This window comes from Leopardus geoffroyi, chromosome A1, assembly GCF_018350155.1.
Source record: "Leopardus geoffroyi isolate Oge1 chromosome A1, O.geoffroyi_Oge1_pat1.0, whole genome shotgun sequence".
Lineage (NCBI taxonomy): Eukaryota > Metazoa > Chordata > Mammalia > Carnivora > Felidae > Leopardus > Leopardus geoffroyi.
Genome location: NC_059326.1, coordinates 14,227,544 through 14,244,062, shown reverse-complemented (window position 1 = coordinate 14,244,062; position 16,519 = coordinate 14,227,544). Strand labels below are relative to the sequence as shown.

The 16,519-nt window shown below is 33.6% G+C and overlaps 1 protein-coding gene across 11 annotated transcripts in view; it reads right to left on the bottom strand.

Annotated features, from left to right (window-relative positions):
* Nucleotides 1-16,519, bottom strand: part of NBEA (neurobeachin) — a 689,522-nt gene that overhangs the window by 299,777 nt on the left and 373,226 nt on the right. For all 11 annotated transcript variants that reach the window (XM_045473789.1, XM_045473805.1, XM_045473824.1 and 8 more), the window contains one exon: nucleotides 15,111-15,277. In XM_045473789.1, the coding sequence (XP_045329745.1) occupies nucleotides 15,111-15,277 (167 nt within the window). The remainder of the gene's footprint in view (nucleotides 1-15,110; nucleotides 15,278-16,519) is intronic.

Here is a 16,519-nt window from a genome sequence, read left to right as displayed (position 1 = left end):
AGATAATAGTGAGAAGTATAAACGAAAACTGTAAGATAAATTATTAGAAATCAAAATAGTAAAGATATCAAGCCTCTGTAAGTGTTTTGGGCCTGAAATATGCTGGTAACTATTCCAATGATCAAATATATTACTATACATATTTAAATTAAAAACATATAACGAGGAGTGCTTGGGTGGCTCAGTTCTTTAAGCATTTGACTCCTGATTTCAGCTCAGGTCATAATCTCACAGTTTGTGAATTTGAGCCCTGTGTCAGGCTCCATGCTAACAGTGCAGAGCCTGCTTGGGATTCTCTCTCTCCCTCTCAAGAATAAAAACAAAAAACAAAAAACAAAAAAAAACTTCAAATATATAAAAGAGTGAAAATGCCAATAAGTTAAAATTCAGGTTTGCTTTAAAATTATTACCAATTTAAAATATTCATTAACAAGCATTTGATGAAATTACAAAATTTTGTGTTCTAATTTACAGTCCACAATTCTATGATATAGTTAATATGCCACATTTTTCTTTCTTTTTTTTTTTTTTTAATTTTTTTTTTCAACGTTTATTTATTTTTGGGACAGAGAGAGACAGAGCATGAACGGGGGAGGGTCAGAGAGAGAGGGAGACACAGAATCGGAAACAGGCTCCAGGCTCTGAGCCACCAGCCCAGAGCCCGACGCAGGGCTCGAACTCACGGACCGCGAGATCGTGACCTGGCTGAAGTCGGACGCTTAACCGACTGCGCCACCCAGGCGCCCCAATATGCCACATTTTTCATATGAAAAATATTGAAGCCTGAAGAGGTTATGAAATTGCCAAAGTGGGCTCCTGGGTAGCTCAGTCTGCTAAGTGTTGGACTTTGGCTCAGGTCATGATTTCACGGTTTGTGGGTTCAAGCCCTGCATCAGGCTCTGTGCTGACAGCTCAGAGCCTGGAGCCTGCTTCAGGTTCTGTGTCTCCCTCTCTGTCCCTCCCCAGCTCATGCTCTGTCTCCTCTCTCAAAAATAAATAAACAAACAAGAAAAGAAATTTTCCAAAGCTATACAGATCTGAAGCTCTGGAGATGAAACCTGAATTCAAGTCTCTCTGAGTCTATAGCTCCAACATAAAGTTATCCATATAATTAATAACCACTTAAAAATTAATTTTTGCAACTTAAATTTTAAACTAAATTTAACAATTTAGTTTACTTTTATTATATACAAAGCTTACTAAATGATACACTGAAAGTAAGAATTTTGCCAAAATATATAAAATATTATAGTTAAAATATTTTCAATTTCCTGAATAATATGATTAATTCTTTCCATTTTTCAAGGTAAAGCAGAAAGTTAGAGTTGGAGACAGAGGCCAAATGTACTCTTACTTAATTATTTATCTGACCTTAATAATTTCTGAAAAGTTAGCAAATATGCCCAAATAATAATTACTATTATCTTATTTCCCAATAATAATTAATATTTGGGCATACTTCATAATGTTTCAGAATTCTCTGAGACCAGTCATATTCATTCATCTTTTCATTCATTCATTTATTCTTTTATTCATTCACTTCTTTACTGACTCAATAATATTTGTTTACAGACCACCTCTTATATGCCAGGCACTCTGACACATGCCAAGACTTCCGAAGAATACAGAGTTTTGGCTATAAAGGAAAAAAATAAATATACAATAGAGTAGGGATATAAATAAGAAAGTGTTACAGAAGCACAAAGAAGGAAGAAATGAAACCTAAAGTGGTAATACTCCAGCTGTTTTATTCACTGTAAGGCCTCACAGGAGACCTAGCTAAAGATATCAAGTGGACAGCTGGAAATTCTGATCTGACCACATGGCATTTTAACAAAGGCCAGTTAAATGTTTATTTTTTAAAAATCTTGTTTTATTTTTTTTTGGGTTTTCTTGTGTTCGTTTATTTTCCTGGGACAATCATTAAGGTATTCTGTTAGTCAATCAAATTGGCAGGCTACTGTAATTTTGTGGTTGAAGGAAGGTGGGTGAGACATTTCAAAATAAAAATCATTTTAATGGCATGGTTTCAAGTGGGACAGAACAGGGGTGGATACTGAAGAAATTCAAGAAAATTGAAGAGACAAATCCAAGGTATTTTATTTGTCTAGGTTCTGAATTATACCCAAATTAGAAGAGCAGAGAACAGTCACAAAGTCTGAGTTAGGAGCACACATAAGGTTGTGAGATGACTATCATTTTATAGATCAAAAAAGTTGAATTTTAATTGAAAATAATCTGGAAGATGGTAAATAAAAAGTAGTTGGGATTAACTAGAGAAGAAAGCCTTAATTGATTTATCAAATTTATTTTAAACTAAGTATAACAGACATGATGCTCCTCAAGGGAATGACTGATTACAATGACATCCACTCATCACTTAAGTGCCCTTGAACTATTAATACTTAGAACCAATATTTGTCTAACTCTGATCATGGCACCATCAAATTTACTGAATGGTGAAAACTTTAATTATCACTTAATTATCATATACTTAATAAGTGCTTTTAAAGAAGTTAAGGTATTTTGTAGCTATTTGATATGTTTGTTAATTTACTGGTTAAAAATGTAACTTAAAATATTCTAAAAAAAACCATTCCGTTTACTCAGTTGGATAAATCTAGTTTATAAGCTTTAAAAATGCCTATATGATAGTTTATATTTACTATTTTTTTTTGCCTAGGCCTTGAAAGTCTTTCTTAATCCAGAACATAGCCATACTTAATTTTTAAGGTTTATGTTAAGACTGAAAACACATAAAAATCCTTCTTATGTAATATCCCGTTACCTAGCTCTGAACAGTGTTTTTATCTATTGAGTGCTTGATTGCAATTTGGTAGCTATTTACTGAATATTAACAGCTAACAGAAAAGAATCCCGCCTAACAGAAAACAGTTTCTGTCTTAACACTGTCCACAATCAAATTTTTGGGGCTCTTATCATTTTGAAAGGCTATTAAAAATACAAGTATTATTAGGGCTTTGTTACTTAAGGTAAAGTAGCTGATCATTTATTTATTAAGTATTACACATCAACCTTCTCTTCATGGAAGACTGTTTTTCAACTTGATGCTAATGCTCAAAGATTTAATTAGTAAGGTCAATCTTATTTTTCCTGGGGTCTTGTATCATATTAGTAATTGGCCTTCTTTTCTGACAGGGTTCAGAGCCCTTCATTTTCTTAGTTTTCTGCCTGGGTTGCTACTGAAAATGCTTATGATGGTCTTTTTATAGATCTGTTATATATATTTTTATAATAACTTGTATAAAAATATAATTTCTATGCTTTCCCCCATAGGTTTTACATTATACAGCACACTTTGGTGTTTAGAATTTATCATTATCATGCAAATTGGATTATTAGTAGCCAAAGTATAAAATCCTATTTGAAAAGAGGCTTAGAGGTTTTATCATACCAAACTAAACTGACAAAAGTTTTTTTACATATGGAAATTGGGAGGCAAAAGTAACTTGTTTTCAGATCATTTCATCCTATAGATCTATTATCTAAGCAGTAAGAGTATTAATAGCATTTATGAGTTGGATTTTCTTCTAGTTTGTGGACGTGACCTCTGGAATGTGGTCTAGTGAGAACTGGGTGTTACGTCCTTTTAGTTTCTCCCACTGATTTATCTTAGTGTTTCATGTTAATTATTATTATTATTTTTTGGAATGCCTCACTGTCCCCAATTATTTTTCCTGAATGCCTCAATAGATGCTTACAAAATGAGTGGTGTAAAAAAACTACTGAAGTAAAAAATTTATGTTTGAGAAATTATATAATGGCAAGTATTTTTTAAAAATGAATATAGAAAAAATAAAGATGTAATACAATGAAAACACAATAAAAAGCTATATTAAAATATCCTTGCAGAAACCAATTTTACTATTTTTGGAGCCTTAAATATACCAAAAAATTTAAACTGCTTTAAAAAATGTCATAATACAAATATTTTTTAAATCTATTTCCTTTTTCTTTTAATGATAGGACTACAAGGTACTGCAAATATCTGAAAATAGAACACAAACTGTAATACATAATTATTTTCTAGTGTTACTTGTTAGAAAAAGGGGGTAGTAAAATGCTTCTGTAACATTACTACTATCTGGGCCATATTTATTCCATCACGTAGTTAATTCCTAAAGCTGAAACAATCATTACATTTTGATGTTCATCTGTTTTATTGAACTACCCACAGGGAGATTTATGGGAATGCTACCATGTCAGGGTCACAAGATTAAGTGAACAGTGATGACAGTAAACACGCCATTTCTCTATATTCCAAAGGGTTTAACTCAGTTACTTAAAATGCCATAAACATAAATAGTCTTCTCTCTACAATGTATCCATGACAGATGACTTCAAAATACAGCACTCTAGGGCAATGGCACTTTCCAACCAAACAAGCAACCCTTATTATTGACAAAAGACAGCAAACTCCTTGTGAACACAAATAGCAAAAAACACTTGACAGTCTAATGTACAAAACTTTAGTGTGCAAATACAGAGCAACGCCACTGTAAGCTAATTTACTCATTTCATTTATAAAAACAAAAATATATATGATATGCAGTTATAAAAAGAGGATCTTTATAGAGAAAAATACTGGTTGAATTCAAATTACTAAACATTCTTATATGTCTCTCTACGATTTTCAGAAAGTCAATGGGTTGAGCATATTATTTTAGGGAATACAGTGATATTTAACTGAAAATGTCTAATCTAAAATATAAGTTTATAAAAACAATTACATCAAAGGAGTCCAGAGATTCTTCTCGACAGCCTAATGAGGTACCATCTTTAATGATTCCAGCAAAAATACCATCTGCCAAGATAGCAGATGTTACTGCTTGAGAAATATTTCCTATGGTTTCATAAATGCATATTTTAATTATTAGCCCAATAAACGACTGAGGGACTGTGATCATCTCCCTTTAATTCCAGGCACTTGTCGCAAATGGTCAAAAATTTTTAAATTTTATGCCATTTGTTTAGTAAACCAAGGAGAAGTTTCATTAATGTGAAGATCCAAAGCTTTAATTTTTGTTTTAAACCTAATGACTTCCACAGCTGAGAAAGTAGTCTAATATTTGTGAGATGTTTATTTTATATTCTGCTTATTGATTTTTTTCTTTCTTGTGTATTTTATACAATTCTATGTATTAAGCATTTTACAAAGTATCTTATTATGAGGCCTATTAAAATAGTCATCCTAATTTTTAAAAACTATATATTTTAGGAAAAAGGGCAGCAGAAATAAGGCTGGCAATCAAGTGGGTCATAAAGGTTTCAGCCCGATCATCTTCATATTCAAATTATAGACATTTTTGGTCTGACCCACAGAATCACTATTCATTTATATCACCTCGTCCTTTCAAAACATTGCTCTTGCCTATGTGATCTGCATTAGATTTCTATCAGGGAAAATGACCTCATAGGCTTTTTAAATTTTTGCCATCCTGTGGTATATTTTTTACCTCTATTCATTTGGAGATACATATACACTCACATACACACATACATACACACACATATATACTTAGGGAAGATAATAAATACATATACACACGTATATATGTATGTAAATTATATATATATATATATATATATATATATATATATATATATAGGGAAGATGAGCTTTGAGATTCCTTCGAGGCTCTTGCTAAATCTGGCCATCCCACCTATTCTTCTCCCCACATGGAGGCTTGTATCAGCATCCCAGGCCATTCCTTCTATTTACCAGAGACTTAGAGGGTGCTGACAACCTTTCTTTCCATCCCAAATACTGGAATTGTCTTGGGTAATCCAATGTGTGCTACATGCAAGGCTCCATCTTTTTCAGTTTCTCGAGCTCATCATTACCATGACCTTCAGCTTGACCCCACAACCACTTTCAGGACCACATTCTGAATTTGTCAATCTTGTAGTGACGTCGTTCTGAAATTTTGAATTAAAACATCCTAAAACTTCCCATTCTTTCAGCTCACTGACTCTTGTTTTCTTGACTCCATTATTATCTGCCTATCAATCTCCTTTCTTTTTTTACAGTCCTTCCTGAACTATCTTAGACTAAGTACACAATCTATCACTTCAAACAATCTCTTACTTGTATCTTAATATCTCTGCTCATTTGCCTTGATGAACCTACCCAGTAAAACACAACCTTGGAAGAATCTACTATATTCTTCTACTTCTTCCAAGAAGAAAGTGTATATCCTAAATGTATTCCTGACAACATCTTCTGAGGGGCAATTTGTGTATGTGTGTTTTATGGGGAGAGGGAGGGCTGAAAGAAAGAAGTAAATCAAGGATGTCTTCTAGATGCCCTTTACTGGGTGAATAGGAGAAATGAAATTTGGATTAGAAAATATGTTTTGGCCATGTCTGAGAAAGTTATCACATGCATAACTAGGGAACTAATGACATACGGCTCTACTTACAATTTTGTGGTGGGTAATTACACTAGAATATGCCATGGGCAAGGCAAACTCAATAATCATCTTCCCATCTACACCAGTTCCTTGAGTATTTTTCAATTCTAAGAATGGCCCCACCATTCACCCAGTGAATGATGAGAATAACTTAGACAACATCGTATCTAGTTAATTGTTAAGTCATAATGACTCTACCTAATTTTAGATTTGTGTTTTTGATTAGAGCAGTTAGAATTAGCAACCACAATTAGAATACAGTGAGGTGAATGCCAAAGGTTCAAATTCCGAATGAAAAATAAAATATGTTCCATGATCACAGAACCTGTGCATCAAACAGATGCCCCAGGATAGCTGTAGAAAGGTTTGGGCTATGGAATCTAAACGGATGAGAAAAATAAGCAAAATCTCTACTTCACTCTATGCCAACCCCTCCCAAACGAGAGGGGTTTTGAATCTAGCAAATCTGACGCTACTCTTATCTTTTCAGCAGTGATAAGATATATTCCTTTTAAAAAGTAGCTCAGCTATCCTAAAAGAAATGATGGACATGGAGGCTTGAGGTATAAAGAGACTGAAGTATCCAGGGCCTGAGTTTATTCCAGAACTGAGAAGATGATGTACGAAGATGGTCCTGAAAGTGGTGGGGTATGTTTACTCCCAATGAAATAGCAGAAACATATATGCTTGTACCCTGGGGGGGCCACAGCTCTTTGCATTAATGTAGAACCTAATAACTCATTTTGTCCAGAAATAGACCTACCTTCAAGCATAAATCAAGCATATCTCTGGGGCCCAGAGTGAAATGAGGATCCCATGGCTTTATATTAATAAGATTACTAAAAATCTCTGCATAATCCAGGAATGTATATGTAGGGTCCTATTAATGATTATGATTGGATTTTCCAAAAGCCCCATGAAGGGACTCAGAGCAAATTAATTTGGGATTAAATAAATATCCAAGTGCAGTGGTTGTAGTTCATACCCATATGTAAATATGAATATTTATTTTAATTTTTAAAACATTTATTCATTTTAGAGAGAACTTGAGCAGGGGGAGGGGCAGAAAGAGAGGGAGACCCAGAATCTGAAGCAGGCTCCAGGCTCTGAGCTGTCAGCACAGAGCCCGATGTGGGGCTCGAACTCATGACCTGACCCGAAGCCAGACACAACCAACTGAGCCACCCAGGCACTCCTAAATATGAATATTTAAAAATAAGGGAAACAGAAGAAAAAGTCAGAAAGCGAAAGTTAATGTGACTCTTTCAGAATATTCCAAATACAGAATTTATTTCCAAAGCATACAATTATTACTCCACAGCACTACCTACTCATTCTTTATGTAACTTTAAGTTATTATTTTGACTTTAAAATCATGATACGGTGAGTCTGAGAACTCTTGTTTTGGAGGTGTAGGATCTCAGGTTGAAATCCAATAAGTACGCCATCTTCCCATTTGACCCTGTTATGTGCATTTGCCTAGCTCTTATGAAGCTGTGGCCTAAGTTTTTATGAAACTTCACTGCCATAAAACAAATATGGGTTGTGAGACACACACACACACACACACACACACACACACACACACACACATATATATATATATATATCTGTTTTCTAAGCAGGTTTTCCCCCCTCTTATATCACACATTATTATAGAGATCAAAATTAGTAGATTGTTTAGTCTAACTCAGTTACTACCAATATACTTGATACAGCTTGCTACAACTGTATTCACTGAGTGTGGAGCACATTCCTAATTTAAATCTTGACACTTCACTTGCAAATTGCTGGAAAGAAAGTTCTTTTTTCTTCTCCCTCTGAACATTTCAAAATCTTTATTAGATAATAGTATATTTACTACATTTACTTTAGGATTTAAAAACTATATAATTAAAAAAATACACATAGTGAAAATTAATTCATTTAGAGGTATTAGTTATGGGAAAATCGAACTTCTGTGCTTTAGATTACAGACCAATACACCTTGTTGGCATGAAAGTAATTGAGATAATCTCAGTTGCAATTTATTTAACTTTAAAACAGTGAATAAATAATATGTGCTTGTAATTCTCTATATTAAAAGTATAATATAGTTAGGTAAACATCAGTATTCACAGCTCAAAAGCCATCTATAAAGACTTCTCTGGGCCTTTGATTTTTTTTTATTTTAGTTTTCGAAAACTTAATTAATTTATATACACTTGATCTTAGCCCAAAGGCTTAAAAACAATTAATTAATTTATATACAGTAAAATTCACTCTTTTTGCTGTACAGGCAGAATCTTGACAAAGGCAGAATCATGAAACCACTACCACAATCAAGATATAGAACAATTTCATCATCCTGAAAGCTCCATCATGTTGTCCCTTTCTGGTCAAATTCTCTTTCTACTGTTAACTGTTGGAATCCACCGCTGTGTTTTATTTGCCTAAGGTTTTATTTTTTCCAGCTGTTGCACAAATGGAATTACACCATTTGTGTTCTTTTGAGTCTAGCTTCTTTCACTTTGCAGAATACATTTGAGATTCATTTAGGCTGTTGCATATAACAATAGTCTATTCCTTTATACTGCTGAGTACTATTCCATTATATGGATGTACTGTTTATTTATCCATATACTAGTTGAAGAGCATTTATGCTATTTAGGGGCATGCTTTGAGCATTAATGTGCAAGTTTTTTTGCACGAATATACAAGTTTTTGTGTGAATGTACGTTTTCATTTCTCCTGGAGTAAATACTTAGGAGTAGGATTGTTATGTCATGTAGTAACTGTATGTCTCATTGTATTAAAAAAAAACAAATAAACTGCTTTCCAAACTTTCTTCCAAAGAAGATGCACCATTTTGTACCTCTATCAGCAATGTATGTGGGTTCCAGCTACATATTACCTCTTTGCCAGGTCTTACATTGTAAAGTTTTTGTTTTGTTTTAATTTTAGTCATACTAGGCCAACTAATCTTTGACAAAGCAGGAAAGAATATCCAATGAAAAAAGACAGTCTCTTTAACAAATGGTGCTGGGAGAACAGGACAGCAACATGCAGAAGAATGAAACTAGACCACTTTCTCACACCATTCACAAAAACAAACTCAAAATGGATAAAGGACCTGAATGTGAGACAGGAAACCATCAAAACCCTGGAGGAGAAGGCAGGAAAAAACCTCTCTGACCTCAGCCTCAGCAATTTCTTACTTGACATATCTCCAAAGGCAAGGGAATTAAAAGCAAAAATGAACTATTGTGACCTCATGAAGATAAAAGGCTTCTGCACTGCAAAGGAAATAATCAACAAAACTAAAAGGCAACCGATGGAATGGGAAAAGATATTTGCAAATGATATATAGGACAAATGGCTAGTATCCAAAATCTATAAAGATCTCACCAAACTCCACACCCAAAAAACAAATAATCCAGTGAAGAAATGGGCAGAAGACATGGATAGACACTTTTCCAAAGAAGACATCCAGATGGTCAACAGACACATGAAATGATGCTCAATGTCACTCCTCATCAGGGAAATACAAATCAAAACCACACTGAGATACCACCTCACGCCAGTCAGAGTGGCTATAATGAACAAATCAGGAGACTATAGATGCTGGAGAGGATGTTGCACTGTTGGTGGGAATGCAAACTGGTGCAGCCACTCTGGAAAACAGTGTGGAGGTTCCTCAAAAAATTAAAAATAGATCTACCCTATGATCCAGCAATAGCATTGCTAGGAATTTACCCAAGGGATACAGGAGTGCTGATGCATAGGGGCATTTGTACCCCAATGTTCATAGCAGCACTTTCAACAATAGCCAAATTAAGGAAAGAGCCTAAATGTCCATCAACTGATGAATGGATAAAGAAATTGTGCTTCATGTACACAATGGAATGCTACGTGGCAATGAGAAAGAATGAAATATGGCCTTTTGTAGCAACGTGGATGGAACTGGAGAGTGTTATGCTGAGTGAAGTAAGTCATACAGAAAAAGACAGACTGATCTTTTAAAACATATATCAGATCATGTGACTCTTTTGCTCAAAGCCTCTCACTGCTTTTCATGCCACTTAGGATAAAGTCATGAATCTTTAACAGGATCTACAAGACTTTAAATCATCTAGCTCATATGTTACTATCCGGCCTTATCTCAAACACCTATCTCCAGTGCTCAGTAAGTTCTAGACATACTACCCTCCTTTCTGTTCATTTTATTATTTCTAAATTCTGAGTCTTTGTAATATTTTTCTCTAGAATATTCTATACCCCAGCCTTTACTGATGATTCCCTGCTCATTCCTTGAGTACCTAATTCACATAGAACTTCTTTAAAGAAGACTTCCCTGACTTCTGAATCTAAAATGAAGATCCTTTGCTGTATATACTCTCTCCTTCAGAGCACCCTGTACTTTTCTTTCCTAGTAATTGCCAAAGTTTGCCTCTACATCTTTTATTTCTATAATCATTTGGTTCGTGTAATATGTCTCTTCTATTGGACTTCTATGAACTAAGTGAGGGAGGGAGTTATTCTACTTTGTTTCCCACCATGCTAATAAGAGCTATCTGTTCATTATGTGAATAAAATCAATAGATTAGAGCTATATATTGCAAGTTAGAGGGTGATTAAGTGGCATGGGAAATTACTTTAAGAAGTAATTTTTAAGTTGGAAGGAGAAGAACAAATTAGTTTACAGAACTACGAAAAGCTACATTAGCCAAGACAATAAAGCATTGGTAAAAGAACAAATAGGTCAGTGGAACAAAGTGCCCACAAATAGACTACAAACTTAACACACTTCAAAAAAAATTAGCTAAAAATGGATCACAGACCTAACTGCAAAATGTAAAACCATAAAACTCCTAGAAGATGACATCAAAACCTAGATGATGTTTGGTACTGTTGGTGCCTTGTTAAAATTTATTATTATTATTATTATTATTATTATTATTATTATTACTTTTTTGTGGTGCCTTTTTAGGTACAACATCAAAGATACTATCCATGGAAGACATAACAGAAACTGGACTTCGTTAAAATTAAAAACTTCTGCACTACAAAAGACACTATCAAGACAATGAAAAAATAAGCCACAGACTGGGAGAAAATATTTGCAAAAAACACATCTGATAGAGGACTGTTATGCAAAATATACAAAGAATTCTTAGAACTCAATAATAAGAAAACAAACAACCTTATTAAAAAAATGGGCCAAAGTCCTTAACAGACACCTCACCAAAGATGTACAAATGGAAAATAAGCACATGAAATGATGTTCCACATCATGTGTCATCAGGAATATGCATATCAAAACGAGATACCACTATATACCTATTTGAATGGCCAAAATCTGGAATTCTGACAATACCTAATGCTGGCAAGGAGGGAGAACAATAGCAATTCTTATATATTGGTGCTGAGAATGCAAACTGTTGTAGCCACTTTGAAGATACTCCAGTGGTTTCTTGTAAAACTAAACATACTCTTACCATAACATCCAGCATCATGCTTTTTGGTATTTACCCAAAGGAGCTGAAAACCAATGCCTACACAAAAACCTGTACATGGATGTTTACAGCAGCTTTATTTACAGCTGCCAAAACTTGGAAACAAACAAGATGCTCTTTAGTAGGTGAATGGATAAATACACTGGGTGAATGGATAAATACATCCAGACAATGGAATACTATGCAGTGCTAAAAGAAAATGAGCCATAAAGCCATGAAAGGACACGGAGGAACCTTAATTGCATGTAACTAAGTAAAAGAATTCAGTCTGAAAAGGTTACATACTGTATGATTTCAACTATATGACATTCTGGAGAAGGGAAAACTATGGATAAAATTAAAAAAAAAAATTAGTGGTTGCCAGGGGTGGGGAAAAGAGAGATGAATAGGCAGAACACAGAATTTTTAGGGCAGTTAACATACTATGTATGGGGGTGCCTGGGTGGCTTAGTAGGTTGAGTGTCTGACTTCGGCTCAGGTCTTGATCTCACGGTTTGTGGGTTTGAGCCCTGCGTCGGGCTCTGTGCTGACAGCTTGGAGCCTGGAGCCTGCTTCTGATTCTGTGTCTCCCTCTCTTTCTGCCCCTCCCCTGCTCATGCTCTGTCTCTCAAAAATAAATAAATGTAAACAACAAATAAATAAATAAATAAAATTTAATACTATGTATGATATTAAAATGATGGATACATGTCATCACATATTTGTCCTGACCCACAGAATATACAACGCCCAGAGTGAACCCTTAGGTAGACTATGGACTGGGTGATTATGATGTGTCAATGTAGGTTCATTCTTGGTAACAAATGTACAATCTGGATGAATGACCTTGATTATGGGGGAGGGTACACATGTGTGTTGGGAGAGGATATAAGGGAGATCTCTATTGTAAACCTAAAACTGCTCTAAAAAAATAAGTCTTTTTAAAGTTTTTTTCAAAGAGCTACCAAAAAAGAAAAGAGACTAACAAATATGAGAAGTCTACCTGTGTTAGACATCATATTAAGTATTTTGCATGTTTTATTTTACCATTAAAATAACCCAATGATACAGGAATTGTTCATCCTAATTCCCAGATGAATTGAACTTTAGTTTTATGCAAGGATAGGTACATTTTGTCATTTAATAAAATAATTTCATTTAAAATATAAAATTGTCCCAGACAATAGACTAATTTATTTTTCTACTCATCCCCAATATCACTGTAAAAAAGGGTATACATTAAGTATTCATTTATTAACTTAGTCAATGGATATTTATTTAACATCTACATGTATCAGGCATTATTCTAGGTGCTAGGTATATTACTGTGGACAAAAGAGAGAAAATCCCTTCCATTATGGAATTGGATGCTGGTGGGACACAAAACAATACAAGTGACAAATAAGTAAAGGATATAATATGTAAGATAGAAATAAATATTGGAAAGGAAAAATAAAGCAGAAAAATACAATATAAAATAGTTGGGGGAAGAAGTAGAATTTTAGACAGAGTGGCTACAGAAGGCTCTTTTGAGAAAGTACCATTTGAATTAAAACTGGAAGAAAGTAGGAGAGCTAGCTGCATAGAATGTTTGGGAAAAAGCATTCTAAGTAGAGTAAGCATGTCTGAAAAGCCTAAAAAAATAGGAGAAAGCCGCAGTGACTGGAATACATTATTTCAGATTTACCAGCTTTGGCAATCATGTGAGCCAATTCTTTAAAATAAATCTGTATATCTATATCTATATCTATATCTATATCTATATCTATATCTATACCTATACCTATACCTATACCTATACGTATATCTCTGTGTCTCACATATATCCCATTGGTTCTGTTTCTGTGTTTCTCTGGAGAACCCTGACTGGAACAATGTCTCTTTTTGTATAAGCTGTGTGATACTATGTAAGTTTTATGTAACCTCTGAAAGCTTCAGTTTTCTCAATGTAATATGGAAAACGTTTGAGTATCAATCTAAGTAGAGATGTTATGAAGGTTTAATGAAATAATTCATGTAAGGTTCTTAGTATTACCTTAAATGCAAAAATAATAAAGATTTACTAGGGTGGGGCGCCTGGGTGGCTCAGCCAGTTGGGTGTCTGACTTCGGCTCAGGTCATGATCCCACGGTTCGCAGGTTCCAGCCCCACATCAGGCTTGGTGCTGACAGCTCAGAGCCTGGAGCCTGCTTCAGATTCTGTGTCTACCTCTCTCTGCCCCTCCCCCACTCACACCATGTCTCTCTCTCTCTCTCTCTCTCTCTCTCTCTCTCTCTCTCAAAAATAAAATAAACATTAAAAAATAAAAAAATAAAACAAAGATTTACTAAATCTATCTTACACTTGAAATACCAGGTCAGATGATCAAACACTATCCTCGTCATATTCTAGATGTTCTTCCCTAACTAATAGAATTGCTTCTATCAGAATTCTTCTTAATAGTGTCCTGTCCACAATTAACCAACCCCTAAACTCTGCTAAACACTTAAAAGCAATTAATGGGAACAAATAAAATGAAGATATAAAAATGAAGAACATTAGCAATCTAAATATAGTGATCTGCTTCATTATTATTTTTCTAGAAAACTTCATTGTATAGAGAAAATAAAGAAAATAATTTTACACCACAACACTTTAGCAAGGAGAACATCTGTAATCCATAAACAACCAATTTTGGTTTTACTTACACTATAATATCACAAATGTCCTAATCTGCAATGAAAATCCATCGCATGAAAGACTGAATAGAAAAATACGGAAAAAAATTTCTAAAAAGGACGTATTAACTCTCCACAGTAAATGTTTATATTATTACCTGTTTATAAGAAAAATCCAGAATGATATAAATTTAATAAGTAGGAAGAGTTGACTCTTGAAACATGAAAAAAAGAGCCACTTCTTAGAATTAACACACATCATCATGGAAGAGACAGTAGTCTAAAATACTTGCCTAATTTTTTTATGATGTTGCGTATTATTATTAAATTAGAAATAACTTCCACTGGAGCTTCTGTTAAAAGTTTAGCTTTTCTTCCAAAGGATTCTAAAGAGGAATTACTAAAAATATCAGGGAAAAATTCAAGCAATTTTTTATGCTTTAAATCATATTTTCTAGATAATTTTAAAGTTTATAGACGTTTTTAAAACTTCTATTATAAATAACTTGTGAATTATTATTTACTTGTAATCTGTTATTACTCACCTATGAGAAACTGCTCCCCAAGCGCCATGCTTGTTTGTGAGAATATTGAGGATCTTCTGTTTCAGTTGGTTTGCTGTAACATGATCTCGATGTTTAGCGGCACTTATAAGATGGTCACACATCTTTTCTTCCTCTCTTCTATCAGCAGCATACTGGGCACACTGAGACTATAAAAACATACAAACAGTGCATAATGTTTAACAATGCATAACTTCTGCTATGGCTAAGTAAGGAATATTATCTAACCTTCAGTTAAAGGGTAATAATTCAATTTTAAAAATTCAGATAATCCAATCTTGTGAAAATTTATTCTAAAGAATATAGTCATTATAATTACTTTTTAAATTGGTAAAAATGTGTCCTATGTGTTTATACATAAAGTATATGGAAGATAATTTGGATGATGTTATATAAAGCAATTAATGACATTTAAGGCTCCCAAAATTCTGAGTCTATTGCTAATACATTAAAAAAAAACATTTTAGAATAATGGTTTATTAAAAATGTAAATCTAATTATTATTTTAACCAATATAGTATATACTGCATTTAAAATAAAGAGTTACATTCCTGATAGTTATATAGAGATCCAAAACTTGCCATTTAATTAATATTTCCATCTCATAAATGGCAATGCGATGTACAAGGAAAAACAATGATTTAGGAATTTAGGCTTGCATTTTATTTCACACTTTATGAAAATTGTTTTATTTCATCATCATACTCAGTTTCATATTTGTAAAATAATAAGGTAAGCTTTTCTCTACAATCTTTCCCAATCCTAGTATTTAATGTGTTCAAAGGTTCTCAGGATAACAACTATCTTATTCTTATCTTTCCTAATAATCAGTTGTTCTGTCGGCTACTGTATTCATGCTCACTGGCATTAGCAACAAAGCTAATCAATCCCACTGTGTATCAAAAAGGTTCAATACGATGATGACGATGAACATCTCTTTAATTATGAGTGTGATTTTTTTTGTATAGTGATTTTTATATTGGGTGGATTCACTGTAAATTTTAACATTACCAAGTATGTAATATGAGTCTTATAACTAGAAGAAAAAAGTCTCACATCTAAAAAAAAAAATACATATAATTGGCTCACATTCATCTTTACTATGTAAAAATCTGTTTCATGGAAGGTATTTGAACATATCCCTTCAGTCTGTCTATTCTATCCACAACTACCACAAGTTATCTCTTTCAGAGAAATAACCCTACAGTAATCTAAGGAGGATTAATTCATTTTCCAATTTATCTTTTTGTACAGGGAATCACCAATTAGTACAATGATCTGCCTCCATAATGAGGTTAATATTTCATTAGCTCATTGGAGAGCAAAATTAAATTTTCATTTTTCTTCCTTAACAATTACAATGGTTAACTAAAAAAAAAAACTTAACCGTG